The 25453-nt window shown below is 41.7% G+C and overlaps 1 protein-coding gene across 1 annotated transcript; it reads left to right on the top strand.

Moving 5' to 3' along the window:
- Positions 1-3696: 3696 nt before the first annotated feature.
- Positions 3697-24794, top strand: LOC120030466 (cytosolic phospholipase A2 gamma-like). Its single transcript, XM_038975882.1, has 14 exons — positions 3697-3723; positions 4244-4351; positions 4590-4732; positions 4867-5062; positions 5220-5325; positions 5439-5579; positions 10118-10291; positions 10388-10561; positions 16722-16826; positions 17663-17817; positions 20895-21069; positions 21381-21564; positions 24298-24516; positions 24707-24794. Exons 1-14 carry the CDS (start codon positions 3697-3699, stop codon positions 24792-24794), a joined length of 1995 nt encoding a protein of 664 aa, XP_038831810.1.
- Positions 24795-25453: the final 659 nt, after the last annotated feature.

The raw sequence follows: 25453 nt of genomic DNA, 5'->3' as shown, positions 1-25453 counted from the left end.
CCAAGACTCTTCCTAGAGCTGTCCGCCCGGCCAAACTGAGCAATCAGGGGAGAAAGGCCTTGGTCATGGAGGTGACCAAGAACCCGATGGTCACTCTGACAGAGCTCTAGAGTTACTCTGTGGAGATGGGAGAACCTTCCAGAAGGACAACCATCTCTGCAGCACTTCACCAATCAGGCCTTTACGTTAGAGTGGCCCGACGGGAAGCCACTCCTCAGTAAAAGGCAAATGACAACCCGCTTGGAGTTTGCCAAAAGTCACCTAAAGACTCTCGGACCATGAGAAACAAGATTCTTTGGTCTGATGAAACCAAGATTGCACTCTTTGGCCTAAATGCAAAGCATCACATCTGGAGGAAACCTGGCACCATCCCTACGGTGAAGCATGGTGGTGGCAAAATCATGCTGTGGGGATGTTTTTCAGCGGCAGGGAATGAGAGACTAGTCAGGATTGAGGCAAAGACGAACGGCGCAATGTACAGAGATATTCTTGATGAAAACCTTCTCCAGAGCTCTCAGGACCTCCTCAGACCGGGGTGAAGGTACACCTTCCAACAGTACAACAGGCACACAGACAAGACAACGCAGGAGTGGCTTTGGGACAAGTGTTTGAGTGGCCCAGCCAGAGGACTTAAACCTGATCGAACATGACCTGACAGAGCTTGAGAGGATCTGCAGAGAAGAATGGGAGAAACTTCTCAAATATAGGTGTGCCAAGCTTGTAGCGTCTTACCCAAGAACACGCAAGGCTGTAATTGCTGCCAAAGGTGCTTCAACAAAGTACTGAGTAAAGGGTCTGAATACTTATGTAAATGTAATATTTCATTTTTTATTTTTTATAAATGAGCAAACATTTATAAAAAACGGTTTTTGCTTTGTCATTATGGGGTATTGTGTGTAGATTGATAAGGGAAAAAAACTATTTAATACATTTTAGAATAAGGCTGTAACCTAACAAAATGTGGAAAAAGTCAAGGGGTCTGAATACTTTCCGAAGTTACTGTATTCATGATACTTTTAGCGCCTTTAAAACTTCTTAGGGCTGCAATCCCGTTAACGGGATCGATATGACAACAGCCAGTGAAAGTGCAGGGCGCCAAATTCAAACAACAGAAATCTCATAATTAAAATTCCTCAAGCATACAAGTATTTCACACCCTTTTAAAGATACACTTCTTGTTAATCCCACCACAGTGTCCCATTTCAAAAAGGCTTTACAGCGAAAGCACCACAAACGATTATGTTAGGTCACCGCAAAATCACAGAAAAACACAGCCATTTTTCCAGCCAAAGACAGGAGTCACAAAAAGCAGAAATAGAGATAAAATGAATCACTAACCTTTGATGATCTTCATCAGATGACACTCATAGGACTTCATGTTACACAATACATATATGTTTTGTACGATAAAGTTCATATTTATATCCAAAAACCTCAGTTTACATTGGCGCCATGTTCAGAAATGCCTCCAAAATATCAGAAGGAATTGCAGAGCCACTTCAAATAACAGAAATACTCATCATAAACTTTGATAAAAGATACATGTTTTACATAGAATTAAAGATACATTTGTTCCTAATGCAACCGCTGTATCAGATTTCAAAAAGCTTTATGGCAAAAACACAATATTTAATAATCTGAGAACAGTGTTCAGCCACAAAAGGAAGCCATAAAGTTACCCGCCAAATTGTGGAGTCAACAAAAGTTATAAATAACATTATAAATCTTCACTTACCTTTGCTGATCTTCATCGGAATGCACTTCCAGGACTCCCACTTCCACAATAAATGTTTGTTTTGTTCGGTAATGTCCATCATTTATGTCCAAATAGCTATTTTTGTTAGCGTGGTAAACAAATCCAAAGTCAGGAAGCGCGTTCACTAAAAGCAGACGAAATGTCAAAAAGTTCCGTAACAGTCAGTAGAAACATGTCAAACGATGTATTGAATCAATCTTTAGGATGTTTTTAACATAAATCTTCAATAAAGTTCCAACCGGAGAATTCCATTGTCTTCAGAAGTGTGATGGAACAGAGCTCCCTCTCATGTGAACGCGCATGGTCAGGTCATGGTAGACCTGACTCATTCCTCTCTCCTTCGGCCCCACTTCACGGTAGAAGCATCAGACAAGGTTCTACAGACTGTTGACATCTAGCGGAAGCCGTGGGAAGTGCAAACTGATCCATATCCCACTGCGTATTCGATAGGCGATGAGTTGAAAATCGATCAACCTCAGATTTCCCACTTCCTGTTTGGATTTCTTCTCATGTTTTTGCCTGTCATATGAGTTATGTTATACTCACAGACATAATTCAAACAGTTTTAGAAACTTCAGCGTGTTTTCTATCCAATACTAATAATGATATGCATATATTAGCAACTGGGACTGAGGAGCAGGCAGTTTACCATGGGCACCTCTGTGCACCTTTCATCCAAGTTACTCAATACTGCCCCTGCAGCCAAACAGAAATCCTGTTTGGATTTATTCTCATGTTTTTGCCTGCCATATGAGTTATGTTATACTCACAGACATAATTCAAACAGCTTTAGAAACTTCAGCGTGTTTTCTATCCAATACTAATAATGATATGCATATATTAGCAACTGGGACTGAGGAGCAGGCAGTTTACTATGGGCACCTCTGTGCACCTTTCTTCCAAGCTACTCAATACTGCCCCTGCAGCCAAACAGAAATCCTGTTTGGATTTATTCTCATGTTTTTGCCTGCCATATGAGTTATGTTATACTCACAGACATAATTCAAACAGTTTTAGAAACTTCAGCGTGTTTTCTATCCAATACTAATAATGATATGGATATGTTAGCAACTGGGACTGAGGAGCAGGCAGTTTACTATGGGCACCTCTGTGCACCTTTCATCCAAGCTACTCAATACTGCCCCTGCAGCCATAGGACTACCAATAAACAGTTTTTTTTTTATATGGTATTTTTCTGCTGATGCCATTAAGCCCCAAAAAAAAATTGCACCACTTCGGTTCCCAAGGAAGTGTTACTCACTAAGAAACACTCACCACCATAGAAAAAGGGCATGTTAAGTGTTTCCTGCATTTTTCTACGTAACTGTCAATCTTAAGGGTGTGTGTGTGTGTGTGGTGTGTGTGTGTGTGTGTGTGTGTGTGTGTGTGTGTGTGTGTGTGTGTGTGTGTGTGTAACTGGGCCTATATAAGATGACAGAGGACTGGACTAGAGTGTAGAGATCAAGAGGAGATCAACTGGAGGTGAAGATTAAGACTGGACTAGTCTGCTGTACTACACTATACATCTCTGGTAAGACTTCTCTGTCTATACACTGCATGTAGCGTTTGTGTGTTTTATTGTTTATATATATTATATTGTTCATGTTGTAAAACACTTTGTGACAATCTGTCTTTGTAAAAAGTGCAATATAAATAAATGGGATTGATTGTTGTGTAATAGAATGATGCAGGTGACCTTTATTCAAATCAGTCTAGAGTCTTTGGCTTCTAGTTTTGCAGTCACATTGTTAATGTGCTTAGGACATAAAAAATATATATCATAATATCTTTGGGTTTCAACTGAGTACAGTACTATAGGTTCTATAGGTTCTTACTTGAAATAATATCTTATTGAGAGTTTTCTGACCATATGACATGCATAAAAACCAAGGGATTGGTTTGTGTTTAAAGGATCTGTTTTAGTGGACTCAGTGAGAACAATGTTGAAACAAACAGATACTCCTGAGGTAAGAAACTCATCATCACAATATAGAATAGGACATTTGTCTGAAATAAACCACACAATATTATGTTTGGTTCTCGTCAAATACTATGCTACTGCATAGCTGATATCGCTCAAATATACACTGAACACAACCCTTTTCTGTTGCTGTCAATACTAAGTTCACCAAATTAAATCATAATGAAAGGAAACTTACTTCATTATGTTGATGTTTACACAATATAAGGATGACATTTGTCTGCAACATACCACACTGTATTGTAATACATAGTTATGAATATGCATCCAGAATGAAGGAATAAAATCTACTTTTCTGACAAAGTAAGAGTATAAACTGTCAGAATTATGATCGTTTTATTTATCTTAAAATAACTTTTTATGAAATTCCATGTTACTTTAGAAGTGTTATGGCTCTGAATAAAATATTTTTCTTTAGTCATCAACACTTTAGTTCACCAAATGATATCATTATGAAATTATATCCTGTACAAATAATGTTTTCTGTCTCTCGTTCATTCTGTCAGACTGTGCGTCTGTCTCACTCCATCAATGATGAAGAGAGAAAATATGTGACGGCGAGGAAGACTCTGATTAAGAAGTGGCTGAAAGGTCAGGGTATCGACTGTGAACTGGTGGGTAGTCCTGTCTTCTCTATCTTTCAATCACTCTCTCTCTCACATGTGCTCTTTCTCTAACTACATATGGATCCCCCCTCCCCACTCGCATGTCTCCAGCTCCCCCCTATCTCTCTTATATAAAACAGTGTATGATGGGACACTGATGTGAAATTCTCTAGATTTGATATCTCTCTCTTTCTGTCTTTCGTCCTCTCTATATCTCTCTCTCTCATTCTCTCTCCCCATCTCTCAGGAGGATGTTCCTAACATAGCGTTGCTGGGGTCAGGTGGAGGAGAGAGGGCAGCAGTGGGCATGCTGGGATCTCTGCATCAGCTGGCACAGGACAACCTGCTGGGCAGCCTCCTCTACATGTGTGGGGTGTCAGGCACCACCTGGTACACACACACATACACACACACACACTAACTATTATTCTTAGCAGGAAAGTTAATTTTGAATGTGCTGAAACAAATGAGGTATCTCTCTCACACCCTTTTACTCACTCACCCAATCACTGACACACACACAGGTGCATGTCATCCCTGTACAGCGATCCAGATTGGTCGCTGAATAAGCGTTGTGATGAGGTGATAGAGAAGCTGAAGGGTCCTACGGTGGACTTGACCAAGACTGTTAACCGGCTGAAGTCGAGGAAAGAAGAAAACCAGGACTTCAACCTCACTGACTTCTGGGGCGCATTCATTGCATCCTATTTCATGAAAGAGGTCAGTATATGGTTGTGTGTGTGTGTCTGTCTATCTGTCTGTTTGCCTGTGTGTGTCTGTCATTCTTTCTATCTTTCCCTCTGTTGGGCTGATTGTCTCCCCCCCATCTCTTCCACATCTCTCCCCTGTCTCTTCCTCGTTTTCTCACCTGTATCAGATAAACACTCGCTGTCTCTCTGAAGAAGCTCACAGGAACAGCACCAACCCCTACCCCATTTACAGCGCCATAGAACTGGACTGCAACCGACTGGATTACACTAAAGGTGACTGTTATGAGGCATTCATTCAAACTTCAGAGTTAAAATGTATGTTATTCGCACAGAACTTCCTATTGGTTGATAATCTCTGAGTGAAACTCGGTTTCTGTTCTATGTAGAGGTGTGGTTTGAGATGACCCCCCACGAGAGTGGTTTCTCCGGATTGGGCGCTTTCGTCCCCACTTCCTGTCTCGGAAGCAAGTTTGAAGGCGGGACTCTGAAAGAGAAGAGGAACGAAATGGACATGGTTCTGCTGCAAGGTGGGGAACGCACACACACACAAGCACATGCACACACACACACACACACACAAGCACACACACACACACACACACACACACACACACACACACACACACACACACACACACACACACACACACACACACACACACACACACACACACACACACACACACACACACACACACACACTAACATAGCCACACACACAAAAATGTGTCCCCATCGTTGATATCATAGATTTTTTTTTACAACTCCCATAGATGCTTATTTATTGTTGTTTGTTGTTGCTGGGCAGGTATCTGTGGGAGTGCCATTGCAGACGGGCAAAGGAACATTGCTGAGGTGAAGACGATTATTAACAAAAAGATCTGGGGATTATTTGGAGGTAAGCCACAGTACAGCATGCTAGTTAGCCTGCAAGGCTAGTGTCTAGGATTGTAAATTGTATTTTGGATCATTGAAACAAAGTTCCTTGAGTTAATTTGTGAAAAATAATGTTTCTTTTTTTCTCCTTTACCATATCTTTAGTTGGCAAGAAAGTTTTAAAATCAGGTAAGAGTTAACTTCTTGCAATAAGGTAGTCTGTCACCTCTTACCCCCACCCATCCAGACGATAAAACACTTATCAAAGACAACGATATAGAGACAAAATACAAAAAATAAGGACAGAAAATTTACATGTACACTACAACCCAGGAACAAACCCAGTACAAAAACACAAAGAAACAACAAAAAGAAACACATAAAATATTAAAACAATACTCCAAAACAATAGACAAACTACAGGACAATAGTAGACAAACTACAGGACAATAGTAGACAATAATCTACAGGACAATAGTAGACAATAAACTACAGGACAATAGTAGACAAACTACAGGACAATACCAGATAAACTACATGACAATAGTAGACAATAAACTACAGGACAATAGCAGAAAATAAACTACAGGACAGTGGATTGCGCAGTCAGATGTAACAGGGTAAATAGGAATTTTAACAACATAGATTTAACTTTTGGAATAGACACTGGCTGGAATGTGGTGTAAACCAATCAGCATTCAGGATTAGACCCACCTGTTGTATAATAGACAATAAACTGCAGTACAATAGTAGACAATAATCTACAGGACAATGCTAAACAAAAACATAAACCTAGACAAATTATGTGTAACATCTCTCAGCATCCCACCCATCCATCACACATGCTTAACCCTTCCCATTTCATATTATATTTCTGTGTTTTCCCATATACCCACACAACCCTCTGCTTTTGTCAGTTACGTTTTCTGCTGGCATTGAGATTAACAGTAAGCAGTTTTAACCATCTGACTGTCTGTGTGGAAATTAATTTGACTGTGCAGAAATAACATGACATGATCTAAGATGTCACATGTACAGTTGTGGCCAAAAGTTGAGAATGACACAAATATAAATTTTTACAAAGTCTGCTGCTTCAGTGTCTTTAGACATTTTTGTCAGATGCTACTATGGAATACTGAAGTATAATTATAAGCATTTCATAAGTGTCAAAGGCTTTTGGAGTTGATGCAAAGAATCAATATTTGCAGTGTTGACCATTCTTTTTCAAGACCTCTAAAATCCGCCCTGGCATGCTGTCAATTAACTTCTGGGCCACATCCTGACTGATGGCAGCCCATTCTTGCATAATCAAGGCTTGGAGTTTGTCAGAATTTGTGGGTTTCTGTTTGTCTACCCGCCTCTTGAGGATTGACCACAAGTTCTCAATGGGATTAAGGTCTGGGGAGTTTCCTGGCCATGGACCCAAAATATCAATATTTTGTTCGCCGAGCCACTTAGTTATCACTTTTACCTTATTGCAAGGTACTCCATCATGCTGGAAAAGGTATTGTTCGTCATCAAACTGTTCCTGGATGGTTGGGAGAACTTGCTCTTGGAGGATGTGTTGGTACCATTCTTTATTCATGGCTGTGTTCTTAGGCAAAATGGTGAGTGAGCCCAGTCCCTTGGCTGAGAAGCAACCCCACACATCAATGGTCTCAGGATGCTTTACTGTTGGCATGACACAGGACTGATGGTAGCGTTCACCTTGTCTTCTCCGGACAAGCTTTTTTCCGGATGCCCCAAACAATCAGAAAGGGGATTCATCAGAGAAAATGACTTTACCCCAGTCCTCAGCAGTCCAATCCCTGTACCTTTTGCAGAATATCAGTCTGTCCCTGATATTTTTCCTGGAAAGAAGTGGCTTCTTTGCTGCCCTTCTTGACACCAGGCCATCCTCCAAGTCTACGCCTCACTGTGCATGCAGATGCACTCACACCTGCCTGCTGCCATTCCTGAGCAAGCTCTGTACTGGTGGTGCCCCGATCCCGCAGCTGAATCAACATTAGGAGACGGTCCTGGCGCTTGCTGGACTTTCCTGGGCGCCCTGAAGCCATCTTCACAACAATTGAACCAATCTCCTTGAGGTTCTTGATGATCTGATAAATGGTTGATTTAGGTGCAATCTTACTGGCAGCAATATCCTCGCCTGTGAAGCCCTTTTTGTGCAAAGCAGTGATGACGGCACGTGTTTCCACGAAGTCAGAAGTTTCCATACACATTAGCCAAATACATTTAAACTCAGTTTTTCACAATTCCTGACATTTAATCCTAGTAAGAATTCCCTGTCTTAGGTCAGTTAGGATCACCACTTTATTTTAAGAATGTGAAATGTCAGAATAAAAGCAGAGAGAATTATTTATTTCAGCTTTTATTTCTTTCATCACATTCCCAGTGGGTCAGAAGTTTACATACACTCAATTCATATTTGGTGGCATTGCCTTTAAATTGTATAACTTGGGTCAAACGTTTCAGGTAGCCTTCCACAGGCTTCCCACAATAAGTTGGGTGAATTTTGGCCCATTCCTCCTGACAGAGCTGGTGTACCTGAGTCAGGTTTGTAGGCTTCCTTGCTCACACACACTTTTTCAGATCTGCCCACAAAGGTCAGGGCTTTGTGATGGCCACTCCAATACCTTGACTTTGTTGTCCTTAAGCCATTTTGCCACAATTTTGGAAGTATGCTTGGGTCATTGTCCATTTGGAAGACCCATTTGCGACCAAGCTTTAACTTCCTGACTGATGTCTTGAGATGTTTCTTCAATATATCCACATAATTTTCCATCCTTATGATGCCATCTATTTTGTGAAGTGCACCAGTCCCTCCTGCAGCAAAGCACCCCCACAACATGATGATGCCACCCCCGTGCTTCACGGTTGGGATTGTGTTCTTCAGCTTGCAAGCCTCCCCCTTTTTCCTCCAAACGATCTTTGTCGCCATGTGCAGTTGCAAACCGTAGTCTGGCTTTTTTATGGCAGTTTTGGAGCAGTGGCTTCTTCCTTGCTGAGCGGCCTTTCAGGTTATATCGATATTTGACTCGTTTTACTGTGGATATAGATACTTTTGTATCAGTTTCCTCCAGCATCTTCACAAGGTCATATGCTGTTGTTCTGGGATTGATTTACAATTTTCGCACTAAAGTACGTTCATCTCTAGGAGACAGCACTCGTCTCCTTCCTGAGCGGTTTGTTGGCTGTGTGGTTCCATGGTGTTTATACTTGCGTACTATTGTTTGTACAGATGAACGTGATACCTTCGGGCATTTGTAAATCGATCCCAAGGATGAACCAGACTTGAGGTCTACAATTTTTTTTCTGAGGTCTTGGCTGATTTCTTTTGATTTTCCCATGATGTCAAGCAAAGAGGCACTGGGTTTGACGGTAGGCCTTGAAATACATCCACGGGTACATCTCCAATTGACTCAAATTATGTCAATAAGCCTATCAGAAGCTTCTAAAGCTATAGAATTTTCCAATCTGTTTAAAGGCACAATCAACTTAGTGTATGTACATTTCTGACCCACTATAATTGTGATACAGTGAGTTGTAAGTGAAATAATCTGTCTGTAAACAATTGTTGGAAAAATTACTTGTGTCATGCACAAAGTAGATGTCCTAACCGACTTGCCAAAACTATAGTTTGTTAACAAGAAATTTGTGCAGTGGTTGAAAAACGAGTTTTAATGCCTCCAACCTAAGTGTATGTAAACTTCTGACTTCAACTGTATATTCTAACCCCATTCTAATTCCGTTTTGATACTTAAAGCCACAATTTATAATTTGAACAATGATAAAACGTCAGCTGGAGAAATGTTACGATTCTCAAATTCGTAGACATAACTCTATGGTGCAAGGACTGACAGTCTGTGTGGCAGTTTTAAACATATTTTGAGGCAATAGTGTATGTTCAAGTCCCAGTTGTTTTATTACATTGGAGTAAAATCAGCCTTATGTTTTGGGTTATGATGGTGTAAGACTGTTTTAATCTACTTCTGATCCTTATGTGATGGAGGGGGGTAGGGGGAGGTTTACCATGTGGAAGAAACAAGTGCCTACCATTGTACCAAGAGGGCATCCTCAAGGTCCGAGGGCACGTTAACACGTCTCAGACAGGGTTTCTTCATCACGAGAGGATGGCATGTTTCCAAATCACCTCCGCTACACGTTACCAACCTGTTTTGTTCCGCAGGGCAGGACAGCATGATGTTGATGTCTGGGAGAGGGAGGGAGGTAGAGGAGGTGTGTGAGTGTGTGCCCTCCCGAGTGGTGCGTTGTGTGTCTAAGCTGATGCAGTACGCTGAGGACCCAGATGCACTGATGAAGGCATGGGAAGTCATCACCACACTGGGACAGCTACTGAATGGTGAGGCATACACACACACACACACACAGGCAAACGCATACACACTCACCCCTATCATGACCTGTGTGATAATGTGTTTAATGACTCTAACTCTAGGTCATGTGAGCAGTAAGGGCGAGATGCTGTGGAACATGGACTCTGAGAGGTGGAAGAGAACCAGCCTGGTGGAGAGAAAGGAGTTCATAGAGACAGTCAGTCTGGAGATCATCCTCACCTCAGACAAATGGACAAAAGACTGGGAGGACCAGCGCTGCATCTGCAACGGTAACGGTAACAAAGGCATTATATTACTCCAACACCAGGTTAGCCCATTGAACTACAGCCTGTACTCTGAGAAAAAAAGGGTTCCAAAAGGATGCTTTGGCTGTCCCTGTATGAAGAACCCTTTGAAGAACCCTTATGGATTCCATGCACTGTAGAACCACATTAGGTTCCATTTATAACCTTTTGTGGAAAGGGTTTTAAGATGGAACCTCAAAGGGTTCCACATAAAATCCAAAAGGTTTATTCAAATGGTTTTCCAAAGCGACAGCTGTAAAACCCTTTATAGGTAGGAAACACTGTTCTTAGAGGCATTAGCCCCTACAAAGGTAACACTAGCTTTCATAGTGCCACTTTTCTTACCTGACTTGGCTTCATGACTCAAGACTGTTATTTCACTGAGTTGACACCTTGGAGCCAAGTTTTTATAGGAGGTTTGGGCGTCTGGATGGTTGTGGTAACATGGTCTTAGTGTAAGTGGGTATATGGTACTAGGTAGTTATAAACAGTGTCTATGTGTATCTACAACAACGTATTCGAGCCCCTCAAGTCTGATTTCTACCCATATGACAGAACTGAAGTTGCACTCCTCAAAGTTGTCAATGACCTCCGCACCTCTGCTGATTCTGGTGACCTCAACATCCCGATTCTCCTCAACCTGAGTGCCGCATTTTGTGACGGCCCTGAATTTGTCTGAACCGTCTCAGTGCTTCTCCTTCCAATAGGGCGCTTCCCCTTTAATTCCCAATTAAATAGCCAGCATCAGCTGCGCAAAGGAAAAGTTGTGATTGAGACATGAATGAGGATGTGTTCAACCCTCAGTTCATGAAGCTTCACTATTCCGTTTGTTTTGTTGCCTTAAAGTGTGTTTTGTAGCCTTATAGCGAGTTTACCCAGGATTGGATCCACTCTGTGAGTCTGTGGACTACACCTCTCCGTTGTTCAAAGTGGCCTTTTCTCCGCTGGAGATCTGTTGGCGGATTGGATTGTCTGACTGACTGACTACAACCTTTTTGTACACGGTATTTCATTTGTTTTGGGGTGATGTATACTGTGATTTATGTAGTTGTGAGGACGTATTAGTCTGTGATACGCTTTATAGTTGTGTTGTAAAATAAGTGTTATTTTGAGTGTATGAATAATACTGGGTTTACGCTATGGACAAACGTTGCGTGACTAAGGTCACTTGAGTCCCTGAACTTATTTACCGGGCTGGACTCTTTTTATGCCCGAGGTACAGGACATTTCTAAATGAACAAGAGCGCATTATTTGTTATATTGTTGTGTGTGTGATCATTTATGTTGTTAATACAACCACGCAAAAGAATACACTTGTGTTTGAAGTTCTTTCCAATGTTTTAAGGGTTTATGAAAAGTATATTTCCATCCTGACTACAACAACCTACTCGAGCACCTCAAGTCTGATTTCTACCCCCACCACAGAACTGAAGTTGCACTCCTCAAAGTTGTCAATGACCTCCGCACCTCTGCTGATTCTGGTGACCTCAACATCCTGATTCTCCTCAACCTGAGTGCCGCATTTGACACAGTGAGCCATCAGATCCTCCGTACCAGGGTCTGGGTGTTGAGGGCACTGCACTCTCCTGGCTACAATCATACCTCACAAACCGGACCCACTACAGTGGCTTGCGAAAGTATTCACCCTTGGCATTTTTCCTATTTTGTTGCCTTACAACCTAGAATTAAAATAGATTTTTTTTGGGGGGGGGGGTGGTATCATTTGATTTACACAACATGCCTACCACTTTGAAGATACAAAATATTTTTAAAATAAGAAGACTAAAAAATAGAACACTTGAGCGTGCATAACTGTTCACCCCCCCCCAAAGTCAATACTTTGTAGAGCCACCTTTTGCAGCAATTACAGCTGGACGTCTCTTGGGGTATGTCTCTATAAGCTTGGCACATCTAGCCACTGGGATTTTTGCCCATTCTTCAAGGCAAAACTGCTTCAGTTCCTTCAATTTGGATGGGTTCCGCTGGTGTACAGCAATCTTTAAGTCATACCACAGATTCTCAATTGGATTGAGGTCTGGGCTTTGACTAGGCCATTCCAAGACATTTAAATGTTTCCCCTTAAACCACTCGAGTGTTGCTTTAGCAGTCATTGTCCTGCTGGAAGGTGAACCTCTGTCCCAGTCTCAAGTCTTTGGAAGACTGAAACATGTTTCCCTCAAGAATTTCCCTGCATTTAGCACCATCCATCATTCCTTCAATTCTAAACAGTTGCTCAGGCACTGCAGATGAAAAATATCCCCACAGCATGATGCTGCCACCACCATGCTTCACTGTGGGGATGATGTTCTTGGGGTGATGAGAGCTGTTGGATTTGCGCCAGACATAGCGTTTTCCTTGATGGGAAAAAAATCTCATTTTAGTCTCATCTGACCAGAGTACCTCCCACATGCCTTTTGGTAAACACTAAATGTGTTTGCTTATTTTTTTCTTTTAAGCAATGGATTTTTTCTGGACACTCTTCTGTAAAGCCCAGCTCTATGGAGTGTACGGCTTAAAATGGTCCAAATGGACAGATACTCCAATCTCCGCTGTGGAGCTTTGCAGCTCCTTCCAGGTAATCTTTGGTCTCTTTGTTGCCTCTCTGATTAATGCCCTCCTTGCCTGGTCTGTGAGTTTTGATGGGCGGCCCTCTCTTGGCAGGTTTGTTGTGGTGCCATATTCTTTTCATTTTTTAATAATAAATTTAATGGTGCTCCGTGGGACGTTCTAAGTCCCTGATCTGCACTTCTCCACAACTTTGTTCCTGACCTGTTTTGGGAGAGCTCCCTGGTCTTCATGGTGCCGCTTGCTTGATGGTGCCCCATGTTAGTGGTGTTGCAGACTCTGGGGCCTTTCAGAACAGGTGTATATATACTGAGATCAGGTGACACTTAGATTGCACACAAGTGGACTTTATTTAACTAATTATGTGACTTCTGAAGGTAATTTATTGCACCAGATCTTATTTAGGGGCTTCATAGCAAAGGGGGTGAATACATATACCACTTTTCCGTTTTAATTTTTTAGAATTTTTTAAAACAAGTTATTTTTTTAATTTCACTTCACCAATTTGGACTATTTTGTGTATGTCCATTACATGAAATCCAAATAAAAATCTATTCATATTACAGGTTGTAATGCAACAAAATAGGAAAAACACCAAGGGGGATGAATACTTTTGCAAGGCACTGTACATCTCACTCAATGGCCACAACTCCAACTTCAGTTATACAGGGCTCTGTGCTGGGCCCCTTACTCTTCATCAGATCCTCCGTCATTTTAACCTTGACTTCCACTTCTATGCTGACGACACCCAGATTTACCTTAGCAACAAATCCCTCCTAAACCAGCCTCTGCAACAAAACTTCCTCAACCTCAACAGCGATAAAATTGTAACTCATTCTCATAGGCACCAAATCCACCCTCTCACAACTATGGCATCAACCTGGAATCTACCCTCTCCTTTTAACACCACATAAGACAGACGGTCAAGTCCTCATTCTTCCTCCTCTGCAACATTGGCAAAGTCAGGTACTTCCTCTCCCATCCTGCTGCTGAAACCCTCCTAAATGCATTTGTTTCCTGCCATCCTGCAGAACTCTGCAGCACGACTCCTCACCCAAGTCCTGGCAGCACATCACCCCTGTCCTCCGTGAACTCCACTGGCTCCTTTTATACCAACGCATTGATTACAAAATCCTTCTGATCTACAAAGCTCTTCACCACCTTGCCCGCCTTACCTCTCAGACCTTCTTCTCACCTACCAACCCGCTAACCCAATCCGTTCCACCACAGCAGGCCAGCTTGTCATCCCATGTCAAAGCTTCAGAGCTTTGGCAACAGGTTCTTCTCCAGGGTTGCGCCTATGCTCTGGAACTCCCTCCAGCCATCCGTGTCTCTGAGTCCATCACCGTCTTTCAGTCCCTGCTAAAGCAAAGCAATACACTACAAAGACACTCCTCTCTCCACCATACTGAGCAACATCTAACCCAAACCCTTACCAGGTTCATATCATAACAGTAATCCCCTTTACCCTAAACTGGGTTCGTATCCAAACCCTCCTCATATTCATCTAACTCTTTCCTTTCTTTGAGCCCAACCCTCTCTTTATGTTTTTGTTTAGTCCGATATTTTGTTTTTACTCCTGTTTTTAAAAAAAAAATATACAATTGTAAAGCAACTTTGGGTCCTTAAAAAGCGCTATAGAAGTAGCAAGGAGGGAGGGAGAGATGTTAATCAATCTAACTCGTGCTAGAATACCAATTTCGGGCCACATGACGTCAGCCGAGTCTGACTCTCAGCCGGAATCAGCCCAGATCCACTGTGCTAGCTGGGTATGATCTAATATGATTATTTAGTACCTGTCTTGACTGCATCAAACTGCAAGAAGCAACTTGGATAAGATGGCTAAGTTAGCTAACCAGCTAGCTAGGCTAATTGAGTCTGCATACCTATCTTCCTGACCTATAGTTACAAATAATAACACCTCCATTCATATTATTAAATAGCAGCCTACTGTTTAAAATTCTTACAGTGATTTCGAGCGCGTTGGAGAGGTTCAAACCAACATGTCAATCAGGAGCTCCCCTGGGCAGACCCAGCAGTTGTCTTATGGCTATACACGGACAAGTTATATTTGCGTGATTTAACATAATTAATGAATCATTACCGTTTTTTTCATTCATGTGACCGACCAATACTGTTTCATAACATGTGACAGACCAATACCTCACGAGGCTTCTCCTCTCTAAACGGAGACGTTGAAATTGAGATATCCTTCGTTCGTTCTCAAATCAACATCTGAGAATTTGTTGAGTCAACCACTTGCATGAACACAACCATTGGTTTATAGAACTTCTCATTTCATTTTTAATAAAATTCTGTTGATTAGATAATCTCTTACTTGCTTTGCCACACATGGAGGCTCGATGACTGTAGTGGCGCTATGGTGACTTTTGATTGTCCGAGAACAACAACAAGCTACACACGCCACTCTGGGTTTTTCTCGTTGAGCAGAGGAGAACATACAATTAACGCTGTATCTAACGTTACAACTCTATGTCCGTCGCCTTTGTAATCGACTGTGATTACAACGGCGTTTCATCCATTACCATGAACCCATCCTCCGTGGTACAGCTGGACACGATAGTGGTTACGGTACGTATCAGACAATAGCAGAGCGTTACAAAAGGAAAATTGGCTCGCTAGGTGGTAGATTAGGGTTGGCCAGCAGGCATATAAGCATTGCTTGCAACACAAATGTCAGGCGTTCAAATCAGCTTTGGGTCAATTTTGACAATTGCTTTTAGTGATTGGTTGATAAATATTGTTGTTAATGTTTGCTAATACCTTTCACTGACAACTTATACATAGCCTCTAGAAGTTAATTTCTAATGTGAACGCTGCGTGTAACACATCCGGTATCAGGATAAATAAAAAGCAAGGTCTGCTAACTTTCTTTAATTATGTTTAATTACCGCAAACAATGAATGGCAAATGCAATTTTCGTATATACGGGTTCGCTGTATCACCACGCAGGGTAAACAGGGAACTGGCAGGAAGTACGTAAACAGCTGTTCTTATACCGTGATGACGTAGTTCCAACACGTCTGTTGGCCTATCACAGTAGAGGCTGAGCGCGGTTTAGACTTTGCTCAGCCTATCACCGTTACTCAGACTGGTCCCCTTCTTTCAGATGTCCGCATCTAGTTGTTGCGTAGATTAGATCCGTCTTGTGTCTGTCGATTCTACACTGAAACAGTTCCTAATATGGTATTGTCCAGTAATCTACCCTTCCTGGTTGGCCTAGAGAGATGCTCCCCTCCCCTCTCCAGATTGACCACAGTTTTTATGGCCAGTGTTGGTCAGTCCTTACACACATCTGTATTGTTTGTGTGTGTGTAACAAAACAATATGCTAGCGGGCTATAGTGCATAAACATAAATCCTAACACTAACCCTTACCACAACTACTGTAAGTAAATACTGCTATCCGCTGTATAAATCGAATTAGTTGCGTACACTTTTATTTTTACCCTCTAGGAGTGCTTTGTTACAGCATGCACATTTTGCTATGAGACTGTTGTACTGTCACGTTCCCAAACTCTCATCATAATGGCATGAGATAATGTTTATTCTCTTGTCCTCTACAGATGAAGGGAGGCACGGGGTGACGATGGAAATAAGGGAGTCGTTTGTCATGTCATCATCCAACCAGAGAGCAAGAAACGGCAGGTCCCCCTTCCCCAGATTAGGGGGTATGTTTTTTTCCCTCACTTTTCTGTCCACTATGATTACAATTGAAGGTGTGTGTGTATTCCTATAAAGGAAGGATACAGACTACATACTCTCTCCATCACTGAGATTATTTTTGACCAGTTAAGTATAACTTGAAATTGGTGTGTGTCTCCCCCAGCTTCAATCTTTTGGATTGTAAAGAACATTTTCCCTCTGCTCATTGAATGGGAATGGGGAACCACATCCAACTTCCTCTTCAATATCAAAGGTACAGAAACATCAGACTTCTTCCTACATGATAGCATAACTACTATCAGTCATAAACTAGGTTTCCATCCAATTGGCGACAGATTTTCATGCAAATATTGTAAAATCCGCATAAAAACATTATGGGCATTTTCCCACCAGAGATGTGAATTTGATCGATGCTTGACTGCTGTTTGACAAATAAAAATAATCTCGCTCTTTTGTCCATAATAATCTCTTCATGTTGGCTATACCAGCACTGTATCTGCCAGCTGTTGGCTAGAGCTCAAGTGCCAATACCAGAGTGGGCACACTCGCTATATAATGCAAAATTCTTTGGTGAGAAAACCATCAGTAGAGTTGAAAACACGATGGAAACCCATTTAAATTGTATTTTTTATTTGGTACATGGGAAGTGATCCGCAAAATATATTTTCATTTGCACTAAGTCATCAAGTACAGCCTTTTATCCGCAATAAGTGAATTATCTACAAGTGAAGATGAAATTCACAATGGTGTTTGTTCTTTTCTCTCTCCCCCCACCACTGTCTGTCTGTCGCTCTCTCTCTTTTGTCTGTCTGTCTCTCTTAACAACCCCCCCTCTCTCCAGATGCTAAAGATCTGACTAGCATGGCGTCCAAAGAGAAGATTCACCTGATAGACGCAGGGTTAAAGATCAATTCTCCCTACCCCCCCATCCTGCGCACAGAGAGGGATGTCGACCTCATCATCTCCTTGGACTTCAGCGCGGGAGACCCCTTTGAGGCAAGCACACACACACACACACACAATGCTTATTCCTATCCAAGCCTTTCAGAAGAACATGAAGTGCCTAAGGTTTAGGGGCTAGGAAGTAGTGACTAGGGACAAGGGGATAGAGAGTGAGGAATAGGGACTATTAGCCTGACTAACCGGTGCCTGTATATAGCCTCGCTTCTGTTATAGCCTCGCCACTGTTATAGCCTCGCTACCGTTATTTTCACTGTCTTTTTACGGTTGTTTTTACTTATCTATTGTTCACCTAATACCTATTTTTTTACTTAAATTACACTGTTGGTTAGAGCCTGTAAGTAAGCATTTCACCGCAAGGTCTACTATACCTGTTGTATTCGGAGCACGTGACAAATAAACTTTGATTTGATTAAACTCTTACCTTATGAGGTCTGGAGCCTGCTGGTTTTCTGTTGTGCGTAATTCATTATCAGGTACATCTGGTGTCCTAGGCTTAAATCAATTTTTGAATAATATTTTTTTTTATTTAATTAAAAAATATAACTTTTATTACATGATTTTAATCTGAAATTAATGAATGTAGCATTCAGTTTTAAAATTGAATATTCAAATTGAATATTTAGATATTCAGTTTCAATATGGTAAATATTACATCCATTGCCGGTGTATCAAGTTTACAAATGATCATTTCAAGTTGATCAACGTTTAATACATTCAGCTTCTCAAATAGATTCATTTTTAAAATCCAGTTCAAAACCAGACACAACATCCTGGTACTTTGCCAGCCAGGAAAGGTAGAGGAGCACTGATAAAATAAAACGCTCCTTGTGGTAAACAGAAGCTTCTGCCGGTTTCTGAAGCCAATGTGGCATGTTGAATCTGATGGCCTGGAGACAGTCTGATGGCCTGGAGACAGTCAGACAGTCTGATGGCCTGGAGACAGTCAGACAGTCTGATGGCCTGGAGACAGTCAGACAGTCTGATGGCCTGGAGACAGTCAGACAGTCTGATGGCCTGGAGACAGACAGACAGTCTGATGGCCTGGAGACAGACAGACAGTCTGATGGCCTGGAGACAGACAGACAGTCTGATGGCCTGGAGACAGACAGACAGTCTGATGGCCTGGAGACAGACAGACAGTCTGATGGCCTGGAGACAGACAGACAGTCTGATGGCCTGGAGACAGACAGACAGACAGACAGACAGTCTGATGATTGCAGGACATGTTTCAAGGGAGTGTTACAAAAACTGCAATTTAGCCCCAATAATAATATAATGTCATAGCCATTCTAAGGATTTCCACTCCCTATTTAATCTTACTGTGTTTGAACCAGGTCTCCTGTATGTGACGAGACTGTGTTAGCCCACTTAGCTGAAGCCCATAGGGATGAGTTCAGGAAGCTAACATGGTTTCAAGTCTCCAGCAGGATTACCCATCAAAAGTTACATTTAACACCCCTTTGACCTCCTACTCAGAGGTCACAGAATCAGTATAACTTACTGGGTTTGAAATTGGGCCTACTGCACACTTTCTTAAGCAAGCAGAATGATCTGTGCAGTAGTGGTTCTAGCTTGTATGGCTCCCTGGGCGAATGCGCCCTTCAGGTCAACCTACCCCCGCCCCCCTCCCCATCTCGTACTTCTGAGTGGGATACGTTCCCAGGCAGTAGCCTGCCTAGCTCACAAACTAGAATCAGGGCGCACACTCCGACAAGGTTAATTGACCCACAGTCCCACACAGTGACATGATATCATTGACGTGACGTCCAAATTATCGATAGAAAACCGGTTGCGCAAATGTCACCATTCAAAAAATATATATATTTTGTGCGGGCTGCCCATGTTGCCTATACCTAAATCCGCCCCTGGATCTGTGCACCCCATTTAATGAGAGTGCAACAGAGGTGGTTTGGTGATCCATGCATGTGATGAGCCTGAGAACTGATGACTATTAGTTTGACTGTTGGGGTTCTAACCCAGGTTTCCTGTTCACCAGACTTTTCAGGTCTCAGACAAATTACTCATCACCGAGCGTGGCCACCGAACCACTTGTGTTACACTTCAACCCCTTTGACCTCCTCCTTGAAGAGACACAACCAAGTCACAGGACCAATGCCTAGGCTTTAGCTCAGCAGGCTAAAACAGTCTTAACCCAGTCAGTCACGTTACCCTTACAATGACTAACCTTGCCGGAGACTTGAAACTAACATGTCTAACACGTCAAACTAACACGTCTTCAGGATCATAAGCATGGGTCACCTAACCACGCTATTTGATGAGTAACCTTGCAGGATCTTGAAGAGTTTAATAGCACGATGGGTTGGAATGCTTCAGGAGGGCTGTCACGTGTGTTTTCAAGGCAGAAGTCCTGAGTTTGAGCCTCAGTATGAGCTGAATCAAGGAGAAGCGGTACTCGCTAAGCAAGCAGTGTGTCGTCCATTACATCCATTTCCTGAACTTATCCCTATAGGCTTCAGCTAAGTGGGCTAATATACTTGTGACATACAGGAGACCTGGTTCCAACCCAGTCAGTCACAAGATTAAATAGGGAGTGGAAAGGTTATCCTTAGAAGGGAGACAAATTGTGTTTTTGTGACACTGGTCATTTAACTACATGTTGCAGTAGCTTGGTGGTAGTTTAACTAAATTCAAATCAAGGTAGTGTTTTCAGTAGTTAATTACTTTTTTGCCATGTAGTGGTGTCGCTGACTACTGGAACTACACACTACTATTTTTGCTCAAATTAAATATCGGTGAAATAGGTGATAATTTCCTTTCTTTTTCGGCAAGAGACCTGCCTAATTCTCACTTGTTTGTAAACAGACAATGAATACAATATCTGACATATTGAAACTGAATATTTAAATATTGAATTAGATTTTTAAACTGAAGGTAATATTTATTCAATTCAGTTCCAAATGAAGAAAAACAAGTAAAAAATGATGTGATTCAGTTTGTGCATTAAAATTCAAAGTAATTCAATATCCTAATAAAATTCAAAATTATGGAATTCAAATACAAAATCTGTTGGCACTGAAATCGCTCCGAACTAAGGGTTGGTTTGAAGAGGGACATTGACATAACCATACTACTGATCCTGCTCCTCACAGACGGTGTTTAGTGCTAAACAGTACGCGGATGAGCTGAAGCTCCCCTTTCCCCCGGTGAAGGAGAGTGTGAGGAAGGAGAAAGACCATCCTCAGGACTGCTACGTTTTCCAGGGGCGACGCCCTGAAGAGCCCACCATCATGCACATGCCCCTGTTCAACCTGCAGAACTGCCAAGGTGTGTGGTAGACATCATAATAGTCAGTGTCTCTCTGTCTTTTATCCTTGTCTCTCTGATTATGCCCTATTCTGACTTCTCTCTTATTTTCTGTCTCTTATTTTCTGTCATGTCTTGCTATTTTTCTTGTTTATCTGCATTAACTGTCTGCTTTTTATGTCACTAGAAGTATTGCATCAACTATGTTTTTTCTCATTTATCATGGTCTTTGCTTAGTCTCTGTCTCAGTCTCTAAGTTGTTCTAAATATTCAAAGTCTCTGTGTTCTATATGTTCAAAGTTGTGTTGTAAGGTTCTGTGTTCTCTTCCTAGATGAGGAGGAGATTAAGAAGGAGAGGGAGAAGTACACAACGTTCCAGCAGCCCTACGGTGTGCCTGAGATCGACCACCTCCTGGAGAAGGCCAAGGACAACTTGAAGAACAACAGAGACAGGATCCTGGGACAGATCATTATGGCTGTCCAACGCAGAAAGAATCGCAAGTCAGTGGCTCAACGGTCTGTATCTATATCAGTCATGGACCATTTTAGTGTGTGTGTTGACTGCATTCTTCTGAATGTGATGGCTTTTAAAAAACATGCCGTTTCTGACAGATATGGAGGGTAACATTCTCTTGAGACATTTGTTGTTTATCAATAGATTTATATTGATCAATCAATTGATTCAAACAGCATTTCGGAGGGTCAGCCTGTGCTTCGGTCCATGATGGCCAAAAGTTCACTGAAGCGTTCAATGTACAGCATGGACGAGGAAAATTCCCCCATTGCACCAAAGAGACCCCACCAATCAGAGCAGGGAAACCTGGGGTGAGTGTTTTTATTTTTCCTTAACTGTATATTCCTGTGAAGGAATAGATACTTTTATAGTACTCAATAATACAGTGGCAAGAGAAAGTATGTGAACCCTTTGGAATTACATGGATTTCTACATAAATTGGTCATCAAATTTGATCTGATCTTCATATAAATCACAACGGTAGACAAACATATTGTGCTTAAACTAATAACACACAAATTATTGCATTTGTCTTGTCTACATTGAATACATCATTTAAACATTCACAGTGTAGATTGGAAAAAGTATGTGAACCCCTAGGCTAATGACTTCTCCAAAAGCTAATTGGAGTCAGGGGTCAGCTAACCTGGAGCCCAATCAATGAGACGAGATTGGAGACGTTGGTTAGAGCTGCCTTGCCTTATAAAAAAACACTCACAAAATGTGAGTATGCTATTCACAAGAAGCATTGCCTGATGTGAAACATGACTCATAAGACCTAAGATTAAGAATTGTTGACTTGCATAAAGCTGGAAAGGGTTACAAAAGTATCTCTCAAAGCCTTGATGTTCATCAGTCCACGGGAAGACAAATTGTCTAAATGGAAAAAGTTCAGCACTGTTGCTACTCTCCCTAGGCGTGGCCGTCCTGCAAAGATGACTGCAAGAGCACAGCGCAGAATGCTCAATGTGTTTAAGAAGAATCTTGGAGTGTTAGCTAAAGACTAACTAAAGAAGACTAACTTTGTTAGCTAAAGAAATCTCTGTAAAATGCTAACATCTCTGTTGACGAGTCTACGATATGTAAAACACTAAACAAGAATGGTGTTCATGGGAGGACACCACGGAAGAAGCCACTGCTGTTCACAAAAAAACATTGCTGCACGTATGAAGTTTGCAAAAGTGCACCTGGATGTTCCACAGCACTACTGGCAAAATATTCTGTGGACAGATGAGTTGTTTAGAAGGAACACACAACACTATGTGTGGAGAAATAAAGCCACAGCACGGCAACATCAAAACCTCATCCCAACTGTAAAGTATGGTGGAGGGAGCGTCATGGTTTGGAGATGCTATGCTGCCTTAAGGCCTGGACAGCCTGCTATCATCGACGGAAAAATGAATTCCCAAGTTTATCAAGACATTTTGCAGGAGAATGTTAGGCTATCTGTCCACCAATTGAAGCTCAACAGAAGTTGGGTGAGGCAACAGGACAATGACCCAAAACACAGAAGTAAATCAACAACAGAATGGCTTCAACAGAAGAAAATACACCTTCTGGAGTGGCCCAGTCAGAGTCCTGACCTCAACCCGATTGAGATGCTGTGGCATGACCTCAAGAGAGCAGTTCACACCAGACATCCCGAAAATATTGCTGAACTGAAACAGTTTTGTAAAGAGCATTGGTCCAAAATTCCTCCCGACCGTTGTGCAGGTCTGGTCTGCAACTACAGAAAAAGTTTAGTTGAGGTTATTGCTGCCAAAGGAGGGCCAACCAGCTATTAAATCCAAGGGTTCACATACTTTTCCCACCCTGTACTGTGAATGTTTACACGGTGTGTTCAATAAAGACATGAAAACATATATAATTGTTTGTGTTATTAGTGTAAGCAGACTGTTTAGATGAAGACCAGATCAAATTTAAGACCAATTTATGCAGAAATCCAAGTATTTCCAAAGGGTTCCTATACTTTTTCTTGCCAATGTATATACTGTAGTACTCTTAGCAGTACTCTTGATGTGGCAAAAGGGGTTTAATCTCAAAGAACATCAGATTAAACCAACATGAGCAAGGATAACAGTTTTGAATTTAGTGGTGACCTTCTCTGTGGAAGTGTGCTTCGAAATATAATTAACCTGTTTGATTCAAACCAATTCGCTGTTTATGGAAATAAAATCATGAATGACAACATCCAATTCTATGAAGTATCATGTTAGCAGATTATTCATCTCAGAAATTAAAATCACATTTTTCTATTGAGATTCTGGGGCGCAAGAAGTAAACCCTGGGGACGGTAAGTCTCCACCCCCCCCTAAAGTTTTTGCCGCAATGCCCCTCCCATTCCGCCCAACCCTATGTTTACAACCCGATTTACAGGCAATGAAAACAGAGTTAGCGGAATATGTTTTTGATGCCATCATTCCCGAGGTTGAGCAGTGTGCATTAAATTCCCTGTTTGAAAAGAAAATCTGGTTGAGATCCCTGCCTCTATTTATAGCACCCTACTCAACTCCTCTCTATTCGTCGATAGAATCTGTGGCTCTGGTCAAATCTGTCTATTTTAATTAAGAGTCTGATTTATTGAGACTAGCAGATTATTAATTACCTCCAACATTTTACATTATAATTAGCACTGATCTTAGCATTAGCCCTGATGTACTGTACATGTAAGTTATTTTTTGTTGTTGTTGAATACATGTAAGTAATTCACATTTCCTTTCTATCTCTGATGACAGTTACTACCTGATGCCCATTGGCTCCAACCCCAATCCTATGGGGCCAATCAGCATGCAGTATTGGCCACAGCTGACTCCAGGACAGACTGGTAGTCCTTGGGGATATTACCACGCCCAGCAACAGAATGGCAGTCCTTGGGGATACCATCAGGCACAGCAACCGTCCCAAGTACCCGCCCAGGGACAGAATGTACCACCTCCCCCTATGGCTTTCCCCGGGTCAGTGTAACTCTGTCATAGTAATGATAGTCATAATACTAGTTTAGATTATTTATTTTACTAGATTACATTTATACAGCGCTTTTCCAGGTGCTGGAAGTGTTTGTTGTGTGAAGGTGTGTGTGTGTATGGATTGGGGGACAACTCACCACTGACACAACTTTTGACACTAGATCTTCTCCTCCCACAGGTATTTCCTGCTTCCCATGGCCTGTGCTGCCTCCCCTCTCCCACAACACAACACCCCCTATGTACTACCCCAGACCCCGACATACTAGTGGTGTGCGGGTCAGCTGTTTGTTCACCCGCTCCACAGCTGCTAATAACCATCTGCAACCGCCCAACTATATGTGATAAAGTTGAAATCTGATGCCCGCACCTGACCGTAACCCGCAAATACAGAAAATGTCTTTTATAGTCAGTCAGAGATGGCTGAAGGATTTTTTGACAGGCCTTTTAAAATAGGCTTATGTTTCTGCTTATAATTTCCAACATTTTGGTAGGCTATTTGTTAGTGAACTTGTCTGCAGCTTCTCTTCTGTTGACATCTGTAAAGTTTGTTTTCTCTTATTCTTTCATCTCTGCCTCTCTCATGCAGCAAAGACGTTTAGGGACCGGGAGAAAATGCAGTAACTAAAAAAAAAAAAAAAAAAAAGGGAAAGATTTTATGTGCAAAATTTCCAAATTACATCAGTTTGACCGATTTTAAGGACATTAAAAGTTGTTAAAACGACCCAACATGCTTTTGATAAAATATCAGTTTGGCTTGGATGTATAGGCTATTTATGTGGTTGAAATACTATCAGCTTTTATGATGCTGATAAAGAGAACACCTTTACAGAAGGTCCCTAACCACGCATTCATTCTCTCAAGATGCTGAAAGAAATATATAATATTTCCACACTCCTGTTCCCAAGTCAAAATGTACATTTGGTGT

This window comes from Salvelinus namaycush, chromosome 36 (assembly GCF_016432855.1).
Source record: "Salvelinus namaycush isolate Seneca chromosome 36, SaNama_1.0, whole genome shotgun sequence".
Taxonomy (NCBI): domain Eukaryota; kingdom Metazoa; phylum Chordata; class Actinopteri; order Salmoniformes; family Salmonidae; genus Salvelinus; species Salvelinus namaycush.
Note: the sequence above shows the minus strand (reverse complement) of the source record. Positions and strands in the feature narration are given on the sequence as shown.

What these genes read in the sequence shown, in the direction of transcription:
- LOC120030466 (XM_038975882.1), top strand. Translation starts at nt 3,697, where the DNA reads ATGTTGAAACAAACAGATACTCCTGAG. An exon ending in GGACATGGTTCTGCTGCAAG is followed by an intron (nt 5,580 to 10,117) that starts GTGGGGAACGCA and finishes TTTGTTCCGCAG; the next exon opens with GGCAGGACAGCATGATGTTG. An exon ending in GCGCGGGAGACCCCTTTGAG is followed by an intron (nt 17,818 to 20,894) that starts GCAAGCACACAC and finishes TGCTCCTCACAG; the next exon opens with ACGGTGTTTAGTGCTAAACA.